The sequence below is a fragment of the Sturnus vulgaris genome, chromosome 1 (genome assembly GCF_052056855.1).
Source record: "Sturnus vulgaris isolate bStuVul1 chromosome 1, bStuVul1.hap1, whole genome shotgun sequence".
NCBI lineage: Eukaryota > Metazoa > Chordata > Aves > Passeriformes > Sturnidae > Sturnus > Sturnus vulgaris.
Window position 1 is genome coordinate 152652191 of NC_142243.1, and position 15873 is coordinate 152668063.

The window sequence follows — 15873 nt, forward strand, 5'->3', positions numbered from 1 at the left end:
TAGGTGCTTTGAACTGCAAGGGAATCTGCAAGCTGTCATCTTGGTAATGAAGGACTTTGTATTCTGTGCCATTAATTTTATAACTGATTTCCATATTGCTAGCACAGCGTGCTTCCAAATCCAGAACATTCTGTTTGGGGTGTGTCTGCCTTTCTCCAAAGCAAGCAGATGTGCACCTAAATGGTTTCACAGCACGGTGGCTGTTGGATTATTCTACATTTTTTGAAAAGATTCAGTTTAACTTGAGAGGTTTTGGCACTTTGCACATGTAGTATTACCTCAATCTGTTATACTGCATGAAAAGTGAAATATTCCTGGCAGTAATTTCCTGGATGAACTCCTGTCTTGGATGGATGAATAGGCTGCATTCAAACAGTAAATCTTCCAACCTGTGTATTCGTCCTTTCAGCTGCCTTGAGAAGAGGTGGGAGTGTGCAAATAGCTCCCAGCACTGAGGCAGTACAAAGGGCCTATTCTGAGCTGCTCTTGCTTTCTGGAACACCTGGCTGTGGACAGTTAATAGCGGTAATGAAAGGTTCATAAACTCCTCAGCTCTCCTCTTGAGTGCTTCAGAGATTACTCCATTTATTTCTGCAGACGTTTGCGGTGCAGAGCTGTCAGCTGCTCTTGGGCTGCATTAATGGGCACCATGTCCTGATTAGGGAGCTCTGCTTGTCCTCTCTCTACATCTGCTGCTTTCTCAGTCACATTTCTGTTGAGGCATTTACTAGATGTCTTGATAAGAGCTGTTTGTCTCAAAGAAAAGGAAAAAAAGACAAGTCTGCTTACTCTGTTGGGCCAAATCTGAGGCATCACTAAGTGTGACAGAATATTTATTTAAATTGATGGTTCTCCTGTCTGGTTTTCTTTGATACTTCTTAAATTCCCCTTTCCCTGCATCTCTAAAGAGCTGCTGGACCTTTTGGGAATATGTATGTAAGAGCCCTTTCTTCAAATAGGAAAATAGTGAATTTAAATATTTCATTTAAAAGTGCAGTAATAATACATGACACAATATGTTTTTTTTTCCCTGAAATCTAAATGCTGTACACAATTATGGTGTCCTGGATCCTTATGTATCTCTTGACCTATTCAGTTGCTTCCTTCCTCAAGAGCAAGTGCTCTTCTGCAGGAAACCAGTAGAACTGCAAACTGAAGTAAAACCTCTAGGGAGAAGACAACCATATTCGGTTCCCAGTTTCTGTATATATAGATTTGCCAGCCTAGATTTCTGATTTTGTAAATATTTAGGGGTTTTTGCTATAAACGTGCAAGTGAATCTTCTATTGAACAAAATGCCTTTTGTGACCACAAATATCTAACTTGGTAATTGTTACATTTCAGAAATGCTGTGGGAGTTAATAGTTTTCAGTCTTGATTGTGTGTATGTTTAAATGTTCCAGAATTTATTTGGTGTATAATATAAACCATGTGACTTTTGGTAGGGTAATACAGTTTTAAACCAGAAACATTTGGCAGTGTCCATACAGGCCTAGGCCTTATACTAAATATGGCTCTTGCTTCACATTCCTCTGCAGTCAGGTCTAGAACCTCTCTTTTCCTCTGGTGCTGTTTTCCATCTCAGAGCTGGTGTCTGATACTTAGGATGGGAGGGACACCAAGGCAGTGTTGCAGCTGTGGGTTTTGGTTCCTCAAGCAGTTCTAGAAGACACTTGCTGTAGCCACACCTCACCATCTCACCTCTCACGTGGTTTCCTTTGGCCATCAAAGCACTGTGCTGTGTCCTCTGATGGATATAATGCAGCAATATTTTATGCATGGGAGTACAAAAAAACCCTCTGCTTCTGACACAGCAGCATCATTAAAATTTAATGAAGCTGCTCAAGTATCTAATAAATTAGAAATTAATTAGCTGAAATAATAGCTTCATTACTCTTAATAATTTTTTTCTAGATTATCAGCAGAAAGAGTTTTTTGTGTTTGCATGTTACTATTGATAAGTAATTTCCTACCATTTAATTACAGCTTACTAGTGCAGCTACGACCTTTCAGGGATTTAGATGTCGAGGAGCACATAAAGGAATTTGCAGCAAAGCTGTTTTTAATCCCCAGCCCGCCACCAGGACCACTCCACTTGGTAATTACTCCTCCTGAATTTCATAATGATTTTAACATTATGTCTTCTAAGATACTAAGATGCTGTTTTCAATAAACTGGGTGACATTCATGAGTGTCAGGTCAGAGATTACTTGGTGATGTGAAACTGATATCAATACCTGTGGTTTAAAAATTAGGTTATGTATTATGAGTAGAGAAAATGACAGTGGGACCAGGGTTCAGGCTGGAGTGCTGGCATACCACTCATGTTCTTTAGTTTTCAATATTCCTCTTGGAAGGCCTTGGCTCATGCCAACTGTCTGTCGTCTGAGATGATGGCTGGGCAGGTCTGGGAGCAGCAGAGCAGTGTGCAGTGGATGAAATGTTGAGTTGACTGCTGCCTGGATAAGACCAAGCTGAGAGGGGAAACTCACACCAACATTTGTATTCAGTGCTGTGTATTTGTTGCTTTCTGAGCCTTCCCAAGTCAAGCCAGATGTCAGCTGGGTCAGTGATTTCAGCACACACTGCATTGGCTTCTAGGGAAGCAGAACTTCAGCCATGAACTTCTCCTTAGCTGCTTTTCTTGACCCTGGGATGAGGGGTGAGGAGTGGAGGAAAAATAGCATAGCTGGAAAATGTCTGAGTGATTGGCTAAACCAGCTGTGAGTGCTGAAATATGCAGCACGTGCAGGACCCGACCCCCAGAGATTTGAGCTGAAGTATCTGAAATACTGGGAGCCCTCATTCCTTTTGGCTTATTTTATTTTCTTAGCATGACAACCTATGCTCACTTATTTTGCTCATATTTTTTGTATTTCCTGTATAAATTTTATCAGTAGTTTCAATTTCCCAGTTGTATCTACAAATATAAATTTAATCATTTTGTTGTGCTTATAATAAAGCAAGTTTAATTCTGTTAAAAGATGTTTCTAAAAAATTTTTACTGACCAATCACCCTATGAGAATGAGAGGAGACAAATCCATATTATTAATCTTTCAAACTAGCAATTGTATCTTTGAATATTTCTCTTTTTATTTCACTTTTCTGCAGTATGCAAATATCTGTCTTCTTGCTCTCAAAGTTAATATTTTATGCTTGGAACTAAAATCTTGAATTAAATGTGCTGTGGGAACATTTTCATTTAGGAGTAAACAGAAACCATCTGCTATTACAGGTATTTCATATGAAACCACTTCAAATAATAATTCCTTCACGAGAGGATCCAGACAGTCCAATTATTGACTTGGATCTCCATCTTCCATTGCTGTGTTTCAAGCCAGAGCAGGTGCTGCAGGTAAAACTAACTAACACTTTAAAATGTTTTAGAGATTGACAGTATTGGTAATTTGGAGTTTAGGAAAAAAATCAAGATTTTTATTTACTCAAAAAACTTTATAAAACCAGGAATTCAGGATGGTCTTAGTTCTGAATATTAGAGCTATGGCACAATAAACTGTACTTCTTCTTAAGATATTTTGTTATTTGCAGATCAGATTAGATTAAGGCATACTGCATTTCTTTGCCTGTGGTTTAGAAATAGGTGCTAAATTTCTTAATAATATATTTTAAAATGTAACTACCCAAGCCAATTGACAGATTTTATTTTGAATTTTCACCACATGCATTTCTACAAGATTTATAAGAATATTTCCATGTTTAAGAAAGGGGCCTGTGGGAAGGATTGATGACAATTGGTATTCTCATGCAAATAAGGTGTAAATGGTGTATAAAGACAAGAAAATACAAAAGGCTGTTTGAATTTTTTCAGTGCTTCACAGACTCTTAAAATAATATTGGCTGGAGTGTCATTTTTTAGGTTTCCTGATCAAACTCCCTGCTGAAAGACCACTTGTGAAATTAAATCAGGTTGTTTAAGGTCATCAGTATTATCTGAGACCTCTCCTCAATCATGAGAGTTGGCAGTTCTGCCGTATTTTTTTGGGTTTTGCCCACACGAGCATGGTATGAGTAAAAGTATCTCAAATCCTAAATGGTGCAGCTGATGCATTTTGAAATGGACACAATTTCATTTTATAAATCTTTCGGGTAGTTACTAAAAAGGAAAGTTTTGTGGTTGACTCTCACAAACCGATGAAATGATTGCATTTCTAGTGTGTTCTAGATACCTCTTTGCAAATATTTAACGTTCTGGGGTTTTTTTCCAGATTATGACCTGTATTTTGACTGAGCAGAGAATCGTTTTCTTCTCTTCTGACTGGGCTCTGCTGACACTCGTTGCTGAATGCTTTATGTTGTACCTTCATCCTCTCCAGTGGCAGCACACTTTTGTGCCTATTCTGTCCCGGCAAATGCTGGATTTTGTGATGGCTCCAACGTCTTTCCTCATGGGATGTCACATTGATCATTTTGATGAAGTGAGCATGGTATGTTTTACACCATTGCCACTCTTGATTTTTATTTGCAGTGCATTTGTCCCCTTCCATATTAGAGCATATTAGATTACTAAGTTACATTTGTTAAGGCAGTTGCATTTATTTTTCTTGAATGTAATTGTTTAGTTATCCATACAATTTTCTACTTGTGGAAAAATTTCAGTCCTTTTCTAGTTTACCTCCTTGATGAAATTAATTGTTTGAGGAGTATGTAAATGAGAAGTAAATATTTTGACAATATATGTACAGTCATTCTATTTTCTTTTATTAAAAGGAAGGTGAAGATTTAATTCTCATTAATATAGATAATGGAGATATTTCTCATTCAAAAATGGTTGAAGAGGAACTTGAGATTCCAGATGTTCCAGCACAAGCAGCAGAAACTTTCATAAAAAGGTGACAAGATCTTGAAGATGTGTTTATCTTAGTGCATAAATCATGCTTGATACTCCAAGTTTTTTATTTTGTATTATTCATTATTATAATATTATTTGATTTGTATAAACCCCATTGTAAAAGGGCAAATTGAAAATTTCAATTAATTAGTATTGAAGTGGCTTTAAGTCACCAAATTATTCTGCAACAACTGGAATACTTGTTTCTTTTTTATTATTGATACAGATTATACTCTGAGCTTTACAAAGACCTGAGTGCACTATGATTTAAGTGGCACTCCCTGGAATCTTGTTAGCTTTGTCAGCACTTGTAAATCAATCTTACACTTCTCTAGCCGTAAGATGCATGGGCTTAAGTGACTTTTCTTTTAAAGGTATGAAAAAATAGTTGGTGTTAGGATGTAAGTTAATAGTTTTCTTCTGTGTGTAGAGTGGAGGGTCTGCAGCTGCACTTTGACCTGGAGCTCTGCCATCTCCGAGCTGGCACAGACCTTGGTGAGCTCCAAACCCGCAGGAGGGCTTGGCAGCAGAAACTCAACATGGATGTGCAGCAAACCATGCTACAGTTAATTGTTAATATCTTCAGGTAATGGGTTAATATTGGGTGTAGTATTTTCTATTATAAGAGCATGTGGTACTGCTTAAGACACTTTAAGCATCAGCAAAAATATTCTCTTACTTTGTAGGTATTTTGTAGAGCTTAGGTTTTGTTCGGGAATATGAGAAGGAGGTACTGTAGCCTGATGGAATATGAGTCACTGATGTTTTGATGTATATATACATTGCTAGAATATTCTAGATAAAACTCTTCTGATTTTGAGCTTGTCCTTTGTGGGAAGATTTCAGGAAGAGAAGTGCAGTCCTTGGAAAAGTGTAGGGCCCAGCAGGGATATCAGTCAAGTTTTGGTAATTCTTTTTAGAGGCACATGAATTCAAACCAGGACAGAGTAGAAAAGCTGAAAGCAGGAACAAGAGTTTAGAACACCTGAGTGTGTTTGGACTGAAAATGGATGAGATACCTGAAGAGTGTAACACCTGAGAATGAAGGAGGGAGAGGAGCTGTTTAAGGTCAAGGACAAAGTGTTGGCACAAAAAGGGACACTTGGCCAGGAGCTGAACTCAATGATCCTTGTAGGTCCCTTCCTACTCAGGGTATTCCATAATTCTATGGTAAGAAATGTGGGATATTGGCTGTGTTTCAGGCTGGGCTTCTTCCCTTTGGATCAGCTACTGAATTGCTCATGGGAATTCTCCTTGACACTTTCAGTCAGAAGGTGCTGGGTTATTTTACAGAGTCCAAATACCAAGTGTCTGATACTGGATCAGCTCAAGGAATGTTCCTGCAAGTGTCTGGACCCTCCAAGAAGGGCAGTAGCTGCTGGGTGTGGGGAATAGAACAGCCTTTACAGACAGCTGATTATGGAAACTGAAATGCATTCATTTCCACAGTGGGATTGTGGATTTCAGTGTTTGGCAATGGTAATTCCAAACAAAGATGAGGAGAAATGCATTTTTGCTCATAACAGCTTGAACTCTTTAATGCACTAAACATTTGGCTGCAGAAAATGAACAGATGCTTTGCTCTTTAAGAGATATGTATCACAAAGGGGCTGATTCTTTTGCTTTCTTTCTCCTTTCCTTCAAACTTTCTTTGTTCTTTTTTTTCAGCCTTGTTTCTTCTATCTTCTAACTCTACCAGCATCCAGGAGTGAAGGAAAGTAACTCTGCAATGCAGTTGTGCTGCCAGTTCTGTCTTCAGCAAAGCATTGTAGTGATTTTGTATGTGTGGAAGTTCCATGTTTAAAGCTAAATTATATAGAATTACATAGAACTATGTACTATGTACTTTGATTGACCATGCATTTTCCTGACCCCATATGGTTGGATAAGCTGTTAACAAGATGTAGTAAGAACCCTGTATTTCTTGTGTCTGTTACAGAAGCAGTGTGATGGGACAGTGTGAGGTCAGGTCACATCTTTCAAATTGCCCATGATAGGTTCACTTGTCTTTTGTGCTCCAGTGGGTTGTGTATGATTCAGGAACTGTGTATGTAAATGGAATTCCAGGATTGGAGCCTAAGTCATGATTTACACTGATTCTCCTTCATGGTTTACTAAATCTTAGAGTGTATGTGAGTTTGGTAGCCTACCTGACTTGTAAGAATTTGAATTCTTTTTTCTGTGATTCAGTAACACAGACTTGTTCATTAAAACTGAGTCTGCCTCCTAATACTGCAATACTGCAGCACATTTCTGTTTTATTTTCTGATGCTGCAGCATATTTCTAGTAGTACCAGTGGGCTGCTGCTATTGCAAAACTACAACTTGCTTACAAATCTCCAAGCAGATTTATCTATTTATATATTTTTGTCTCCAGGGAGGTAAAAGATCATCTAAATTATGAACACAGAGTGTTTAACAGTGAAGAATTTCTGAAAACAAGGGCAATCGGAGACCAGCCATTCTACAAAAAGGTAAATTCAGTGCTGTAATTATCTGCTATTAATAAATCTGTATTTCAGAATTAATACCAGTATCTGGAAATTTAAAGGTAACAAAGTGATGAGTCCTACATGTGAAATAGTTTTTGTTGGATAAAGCTTCCAATATGTGCAAACATTCTGAAAAACAAACAGACTAAAAGGAGAAACTAAAAGGAACCTCTTAATGTATCCTAAGGAGAGAAGTTGATTGGAAATCTTTTGACTAGGATTTCAGATTAATAGAAATAACTAAAATATTTTCAGCAGCAATCTCTAATGCTGTTATTGAAATAGTGGCAATTTTATGAATTGAAATTTAATTTTAGTTTAAAACTCCTATGTACATATTTAAGAAGGGCTTTGAGCAGTTGACTCAAATAGCAAATAGCAAAGTGGCAGGTTTGCTTTCAAGTGAATCTTAGAAAGTAACACACTATGGAGTAGTTACTAGTGGTGTCTGGCATTATATTAAGAAAACTCAAAAAAAATCCATTAGAAAGGACTAAAGTTTGGAATCTCCTGGACATACAATTGCTAGCAAAATATGCCACCTACTGGAGGAATAGTGGAAATTGGGAATCCTAATGCTTTTGGAGATGCTGTTTTGCTGTTTTACATTGGACATTGCAAGTGGATTAGTAAGAGGCATTTGAACATTTCTATAATAAACATGTTGTATTGCCTGAAATCCCAGATTTCACCTTGTTTAACTGTGCAGAGATGAGAGGTAGTGACTTTCCTTCTTTTTAATTCACATCTGGCATTTTTTTATTGTGTCCTCTATCCTATAAGTAGCAATTTGACCTTTTAGAAGTTATTTCTGGATGATAGTACAATAATTACCTGAGAAGGAGACAATTTTGGGGGTTACCAGAAAAAAAGATTATTCACTTGTCTTTTCAGCATGACGCCATAATGTTAATTTAGAGTGCCCCCAAATTCTTATTCCAAACCATAGACAGTATAATCAGCACTTGGTTTAGGTAGAAAAGATAATACTAAACTTGTAGCTCTGTTTTGCTCAGTATTTCTCATTTTTGTTTGGTTTCACCTCCTGGAGGGCAGTTTGAGATTACTGTTTACCACTAAGCAAATATCATCAAAGTCCAGAAGGTGAATGGAAAAATTCATTTCTCTTGAAGCTTTCAGTCTTTTTATTTTTGCGATTGTTAAATTGGAAGGTCCCAGTTTTGCATGTGTAAAGGTAATAAAAATGAACAAAACATGCTAATAAAAATGTAAATTTATAAATGATCCATGGTTAACTCCTTTGTGTCTCACAGGTTTTAGAGACCTACATGTTTCACTCTTTCCTTAAAGCTCGTCTGAACAGAAAGATGGATGCTTTTGCGCGGCTTGACTTGAGTACCCGGTCTGAAGAGGACAGGTACAGTTTTCTCATTTCTTATTTTGATTTTGAATCTTCTCTTGGTATCAGTGATAAAAGTCCTTTTGACTCTATTGGTATGAGATCAGGTCATGTATAAATAAGATTATGATTAATTGTTAACTCAATTATGGTTATTGTAAAAGGGTTACATGAACAGATGGCTGTTGAAATTGTAGATGGAATACTGTGATGCAAAGAAGGAAAAAAAAAAAGCAGGCAGTAATTTAGTGCATATGTATACTGAGTTCTTGTTGGAGCCCAGAAACCTGAGATTTTTGATCTTTCTGTGCTTTCTGACACTGACCCCCAGAAGAACACTGCTTTTGACTTGAGGCCTTGGAAAAGGCTTCCAAATTTGAGTGATGGAGTCATGGGTGTGTAGTTAAAATAAAAGTGTGTGATTTCACATGGTGAAGGGTTTTGAATGTGAGGTTTTTAGAATATAAGTATAGGGACATGATGGAGGATTTGGGGTGTTGTTTCCTTTCTGTCTTCTTCCTTCTTCATGGTTTCAGGCAGTAGTTTCTGGTTGGACAGTTAGTGCCGCACTGCGGGTCACAGGAGTTTGGTTATTGGGTCAAAAGTATAAATAATATAGGTGTTATTTCTTTGTTGCACTGTTTAGCTTTAAATGACCTTTTAACTAGCTAAATTCACCTCCATTTTGCTCACCTTTAGCTGGTAGCTACAAGTGTTGCAGAACTCTCTGTACTTTAGATAAGATTTAATAAACAATCAAACCCAAACACAAGGAAATTTGTCTCCTTTGTGTTTTTAATCCTGACTCTGAGTGAAGATAGAAGAAAATTAAGACAAGCCACTAATTAAGTGTGCAGTTACCACATTTACAAGTTCTGAAACTAGTAATGTGTTATTTTTATTTTCCTCAGGTTAGATTTGATGTTTCCCGCCCCCAGAAGGCTGACAATAGAGAAAATGGCTTCCAAGCGCATCAGTGCGGAGCGCAGGGCCAGCCGGCGCATGGTGATCAGCATGCCCAACCTGCAGGACTTCCAAGCGCCCGAGGGCCCCACCAGGAACTCCTCACTTCGAAAAGTGGCAACAGGTGTTGGTAAGGGAAGATTGTGATGGACAAAGACACTTCTGCTGTCTTTTGGGGTGACATCACTGAGTAATTGTCACAGAAACAGTCAGCTGCTGGGAAGAAAGGATGGGCTGAGTCACTTGGAGCTGGAGCCTGTCTGTGCTTCCCCTTGCTTATGAAGTCAGTCTGTAGCCTGCTGTAAGTTTTGCTGGACCTCAAAAGAGTGATTGGTCCCCGTGGGATTGATATTGGAGAATTGATTCCTGAGTCCTCACCCACTTTGTCCAGTTCTCTACTACTTTTAATTTAAACACAGGCTTAAGGTTATCACTGTTTAGAAAGAACTCCATGAGGAGTTTTTTTCCTTTTTCTTTTTTTAAACTTTTCCAGAATTGATGTTATCTGATTAGGGAATATTCTCATAATAGGGGTGATAGATACAAAAATGTATTTGTGTAATACAAATACACACTAGCACACCTGTAATCCTTGTTTCTTGTAATTGCTGCAATGGGGATTCTGTTTGTTGTTTGTAGTATTGCTGGTTGTGAAGATATTTACACTTGTACTCCTTTCCCTGATCAGTGTACTCTCTTGGTATTTGTTTCTAGCTATGAGAACGCCCTCCAAATCCATCACCACGTTCAAAATCCCCGAAATTCACTTTCCTCTGCTGTTCCAGTGTGTTCACTCCTACTACACAGACTTCTTCAACCACCTCAGCAAAGCTATCAGTACCTTACCCCCCGAGAACTCTGCATTGCTGGCAAGGTACTTCTACCTCCGGGGCCTTGTTAGCTTGATGCAAGGGAAACTACTAAATGCACTTTCTGACTTTCAGAACCTAGAAAAAACAGACTTAAGAATTTTCCCTACTGATCTTGTAAGAAAAATAGTGGAGACCTTGCCTCGCTCAGAGCGCTTGCAGGCAGACCGCAAACCTGAGCTCAAGAGGCTGATAAGTCGAGTGATGGAAAAACAAAGGGAAGTTCTGAAAACAGATGACCACGTAAAAAATTTCGAATTGCCAAAAACACACATGCAGCTGGATGATTTTGTGAAGAGAATTCAGGAGTCTGGGATTGTCAGGGATATAGACACTATCCACCGGTTATTTGATGCCCTGACAGTAGGTGAGTATGAGGTTGTTGGGGGTGTTTTGATTATTATTTAGCATTGTCACATAAAAAAGGGAAATTTACTCAAACCCATAGTGTTACTAGATCTGTCAGTGCCCTGGGAAAGCTGAGCCCCTTGTGCATGACCAGTCTATCAGTGTTCCATTGTGGGGACCCTTCACTGAGCAGCTGCTGCATGGAGCGAGGTTCCACTGACTTGTCCAAGGTCACCTGCCAAACAGAGAGACTCCTCCTGGATGTCCTTTACCCACTGCCAGCACCCTTACAGGGCTCACATTAACAGCTTAAAGAAGAACATTCTCTATTAGTAAAATTATCAGAGGTTGAAATTTGAGGATTGCTGGTTGTAATATCTGACTGCAAAAGTACGTTTAAAGTAGTATGTTAATTCATGGCCTTATATGGGCAAGCTCTAATTCCCAGTAAGAGCCAGTTTGAAATAATGATTCAGTGTGCATAGAGTGTGATTCTTTCCCAGTAGGTGTTCCTATGGAGGAGAAGGCAGGTTCAGCCTGTTGACTGATCTCAGAATTTATATGGAGTCTTTTCTAACATCTCCTCATTCTTAACTCACTTTTATACTATTCCTTTTTGTTTAGGTGGAACTGGAGTGACTTTAGTCACACGTTTTACTCAGTGAGGAGTGGTTGTACCTTGGGGGGAGTATCTCAGGGTAGTGCCTGAGATAACCTTGGGATGGGGACATGTGCCTAGAGTGTCTATACTTATATGCACAATAAAGAGGCACAATTTAACAGTTACTGTCTTTCTAAACCTGTCTTCCTGTACAAATCTGTGTAATAGTTTCCCACACTAAAGGGGTTTGAAAAATTTTTTAGGACAGCAGAAACAAATTGATCCTGAAACATTCAGAGATTTCTACAACTACTGGAAAGAAACTGAAGCAGAAGCTCAAGAGGTGAATCTGCCACCAGCAGTAATCGAGCATCTAGATAAAAATGAATGTGTCTACAAGTTATCGTGCTCAGTTAAAACCAGCTATGGTGTAGGGAAAATAGCTCTGACCCAGAAGCGCTTGTTCCTGTTGACTGAAGGAGGCCGTCCTGGCTATGTCCCAATTGCTGCTTTCAGGGATATAGAGGTGAGCACCAACTTCCTGTCCTCTGGCATGCCTGTGGATATAGGTTGTGTCCCATTCTTCAGAATGAACTGGCTCTCAAAGTTTCAGTAAGGGGAGTAGGAAACAGTGCTCAAGTCACTGTGTGAGTGATTAAGTAAAATTCTGGGGATTTGGAACAAAAAATTCATGACTGAAAATCAAGAGGTTATAACTTCAGAGAAATGTGCAGAGTGCAGCACATAGGATATGAAATAAATAAGTTTAATAACATGAGCATTAAATGTGCTCATGTGACTGAGGTATCAGTGGGTCAGCTTATATCCACTGTGGAGCCAAGGCTGTATGATGATGTTTAAACTTATTTTCATAAATCCAGCTCTGCTGAATGGTATGTATGGACAACTGAAATAATTAGCTGTAATTAGAGAAAGCTGCCCTGTGGGCTGAATGCTGAATCTTATCTGTTATTTGGGTACATTCTCCTTGTTTTCTCTTTCCTGTAACTTTCCAGGATGTTAAGAGCACTACTGTAGCCTTCCTTCTTTTGAGAATACCTACTCTGAGGATTAAAACATTACATAAAAAAGAAGTCTTTGAAGCCAACCTTAAAACTGAATGTGATCTCTGGTACCTGATAGTGAAAGAAATGTGGGCTGGAAAGAAAATGGCATATGATCACAAGGTATATAAATATAGGAATTTGTAACCAAATAATGTGAAGGATGTGCTTTCTGTTTTAAACAATTTATGCACTAATCTTAGAATTTCATGGTGCTTCTCTCCCATGAAGAAAGATCCATCTTGGAAATGGGTATCCATTCTATGTCTGCTATATCTTTTCGTATGGTTTTGTTTGCATATCCTGTATCAAGGTTTTGTCAGATCTCAAATATTCCTGTAACAACACTGGCTTCTGACTCCCTGCTCCAAGACCTGGCTTGGAACATGGGATGTGGGAGTGGGGTCTGACAGCAGGGGACAGGAATTGTGCTGCAGGGCAGCAACTGCCTGGTGCTTGTGCTAAGCATGACAATTGTGATTTTGAGCATGGTGTCTTGTAAGAATAATGAGCAATAGATAAACTACAGTAGGACTTCTGTCTTTAGGATCCTCAGTATATCCAGCAAGCCCTGACAAATGTTCTTCTGATGGATGCTGTGGTTGGTGCCCTGCAGTCCTCCAAAAGCATCTATGCAGCCTCTAAACTGTCTTATTTTGACAGGATGAAAAATGAAGGTCAGTCATAGCAATGCTACAAAGCCTGTTGGTTTACATCATCTCTTTCTGCTTTTTCAGTGTGTATTCTGGTTTTCAAATTGGTTATGTGTAGAAATACAAAAAGACATTAGCCTGATGGTACTTTCACAAATGCAATTTATTTAATAGTAAGTAGGAAGTTCAGGGTTTGTTCTTTTTTTTTTTTTTTTTTCCTTTTTATCCACCCCCCCTCCCTTTTTTTTTTTGTTTTGTTTTGTTTTGTTTGGTTGGTCTTGGGTTTTGCTTCTGTTCCCATGCTTTTGCTTCTGTCTCCATCTTGGATGCTGTATTTTTGTATTGTTTTTTTTAGACTACTTGGGTGGTAGATGTCTCTGCTACCAGAATTCGTATAAGTGGTGTTTGGGCTCTGAGCTAAAGCTGGAGGGAAAGAAAAGTGAGAAATGCAAATGAATGGTGTAGAATTGTTATTTCATAAGAATTGTAGTTCTAGTCTAGGCTTAAATGTGCACTTCATTATGTTCTATAAATATATTGTAGTGCCTATGATGGTCCCCAAAACAACTTCAGAGACACTAAAGCACAAGATCAACCCCTCAGCTGGTGAGACATTTCCACAGGCAATAGATGTCTTGCTTTATACTCCAGGTAAGATGATGTGTTGCTCTCTTTAGGTTAGCCCAGCTTTAATTAGCCTATAAAGCACATTATTTTATAACACCTGGTATTATGCCTGCCTGATGTGTTCACATTCTGACATGGATTGGTTGTGTGTTGAATACTAAACCAGAAAAATCATTTTAAAATAACAGTAATGTTGCATATTAAGATCCTCCAAGGCATAGTTTTCACTGTCTTAATTTGCCTTTCTCTGCACATGTACCTTATAACAGACTCCAATTCTGTGTTAATGGGCTGATTTCTCATTAAGATTTCTGGCTCACTTACTGAGCTGGGTGGATGGATGGATGATGCTCCCCTGTTGATCAATATTCATTGTTAGGTTTTTATTTTTCAGTAGAATCCTGTGGAGGAGTTTGAACCACAGTGCAAGGAATAGTGTGAGGGGTCTTGGATTCAGTGGTCCTTTTTTCCTCCTCCTTCTTTCTTTCCTCCTCCTTCTTTCTTTCCTCCTCCTTCTTTCTTTCTTCCTCCTTCCTTCATTCTTGTATGAGAGGCTTTGATGGAGTAGACAAGAGTGAGTGGATTTATTAGTTGTATTTATAGGGCTTAAAAGCCTTCCTGCAATCCCAGTGAGCTCAGCTCTTAGTCATCAATGAGATTATCTCTGCTCTGAGTATCTTTGGAGTATAAGATTAAATCATTGGGTGAACTCAGCAAGTAGAGAATAACAAGGACAAATGCATTGTGAGAACTGTGTCAGTCAATAATTGATGATGTAAATTCCAGAAGATGCATTTCATTACAAACCTGCTCTGCCTAATAATGGCTTTGCCACAGGTCTCCAAAGGTATTTTGTTTTCTTTTACCTCTCTCATCTTCTCTACTTTATTTCTAGGGCATCTTGACCCTTCAGAAAGACTGGATAATGCTCATCCAAAACTCTGGTGTGCTTTAAATGAGGGGAAGGTGGTGGTTTTTGATGCCTCTACCTGGTCTATCCAGCAACACTGCTTCAAAATGGGCTGCTCTAAACTGGTAAGACTGGCACAGGATCACAGGCCCTGCTTCAGCTGGTTGTGGTTTTGTTGCTGTAGCCTGTCTGACCCCAAATCACATCGTTCCTTAAAAGTTATGGAGTTGTTTGGGCTTCAGTTAACCTGGAAAACTGGAGATTTTCTAGAAAAGCTGAAACGAGGCTAAATGGATTAATAATAAAACAAATCAACTGGTGAGAAGTGATGGATTGGACTTGGGAGGGCCTGATGGGTTCTTGGGGCAGGAAAGCAAGGTTGAAACAGTTGAGGAGAAAGAGTAAAAGACAATTAACCCAAAGAGAAGATGAGAAGGGGAATCCTAGGAATAGATAAAAATTCACCCATACTGAAGAACTGGAGATTGGGAAGAGGTATAAAGAAACCAGGTAGATGCATTTGAGAGGAATAGAGCTCTAAAAGAGTGCCTCAACCAGCAGGTGAAAAGGAGTGGTTTGTGAAAGATACCTGAAAGAGTAATTCTCTCTGTGAAAAGGGAATCTGAACCAGGCTTGCAGCGTGGGTGAAAAACACACAGTAGAGAGAACACACAGGAAAAGGGACTGGACATGTCACTTGTGTGAAAGATAAGAGATCACTGTGGATGAGTGTGGGGGTGAGTCAAAAAGGGAGGGGTAAAACTGGTGGTGAAGAGCTGGGTGGAGGAAAGATAGAATTCCAGAAGAGTCAGATACCTAAAAGAAGACAAAAAAAATTCAAGTGATGGCTGGAGGAAGATAAATGAAGAGTGTGTGATGGAGGGGGAAGGACATTCCAGAGACAGTAGAGGAGACAGTAGTTTCTTAAACACTACTTTTAGCTGAAGTAGGAAGTGTGGATATATTGGACAATTAGGTTGGCTTCCAATCCAGAGGAAAGGAGCACACTAATTTCTGTGGTTCCCCTGATGCCCTCTGTAACTTTTACTTTGTTTGGGCCAGGAAGCACAACTTTAGTCAGTCCCTAAGATAAATTATTAATCCTATTTATGGAAGGATAAACTTTGCAGAGAGAT

At 38.8% G+C, this 15873-nt stretch overlaps 1 protein-coding gene across 1 annotated transcript in view; it reads left to right on the forward strand.

Annotated features, from left to right (window-relative positions):
• DENND3 (DENN domain containing 3) overlaps window positions 1-15873 on the forward strand; it is a 32142-nt gene that overhangs the window by 10736 nt on the left and 5533 nt on the right. Inside the window, exons 5-18 of the mRNA XM_088179851.1 lie at window positions 1987-2098; window positions 3237-3356; window positions 4228-4446; window positions 4730-4851; window positions 5281-5436; window positions 7228-7324; window positions 8617-8720; window positions 9614-9795; window positions 10380-10901; window positions 11747-12009; window positions 12500-12670; window positions 13095-13224; window positions 13744-13851; window positions 14723-14862. Of these exons, the coding sequence (XP_088035977.1) occupies window positions 1987-2098; window positions 3237-3356; window positions 4228-4446; window positions 4730-4851; window positions 5281-5436; window positions 7228-7324; window positions 8617-8720; window positions 9614-9795; window positions 10380-10901; window positions 11747-12009; window positions 12500-12670; window positions 13095-13224; window positions 13744-13851; window positions 14723-14862 (2446 nt within the window). The remainder of the gene's footprint in view (window positions 1-1986; window positions 2099-3236; window positions 3357-4227; window positions 4447-4729; window positions 4852-5280; window positions 5437-7227; window positions 7325-8616; window positions 8721-9613; window positions 9796-10379; window positions 10902-11746; window positions 12010-12499; window positions 12671-13094; window positions 13225-13743; window positions 13852-14722; window positions 14863-15873) is intronic.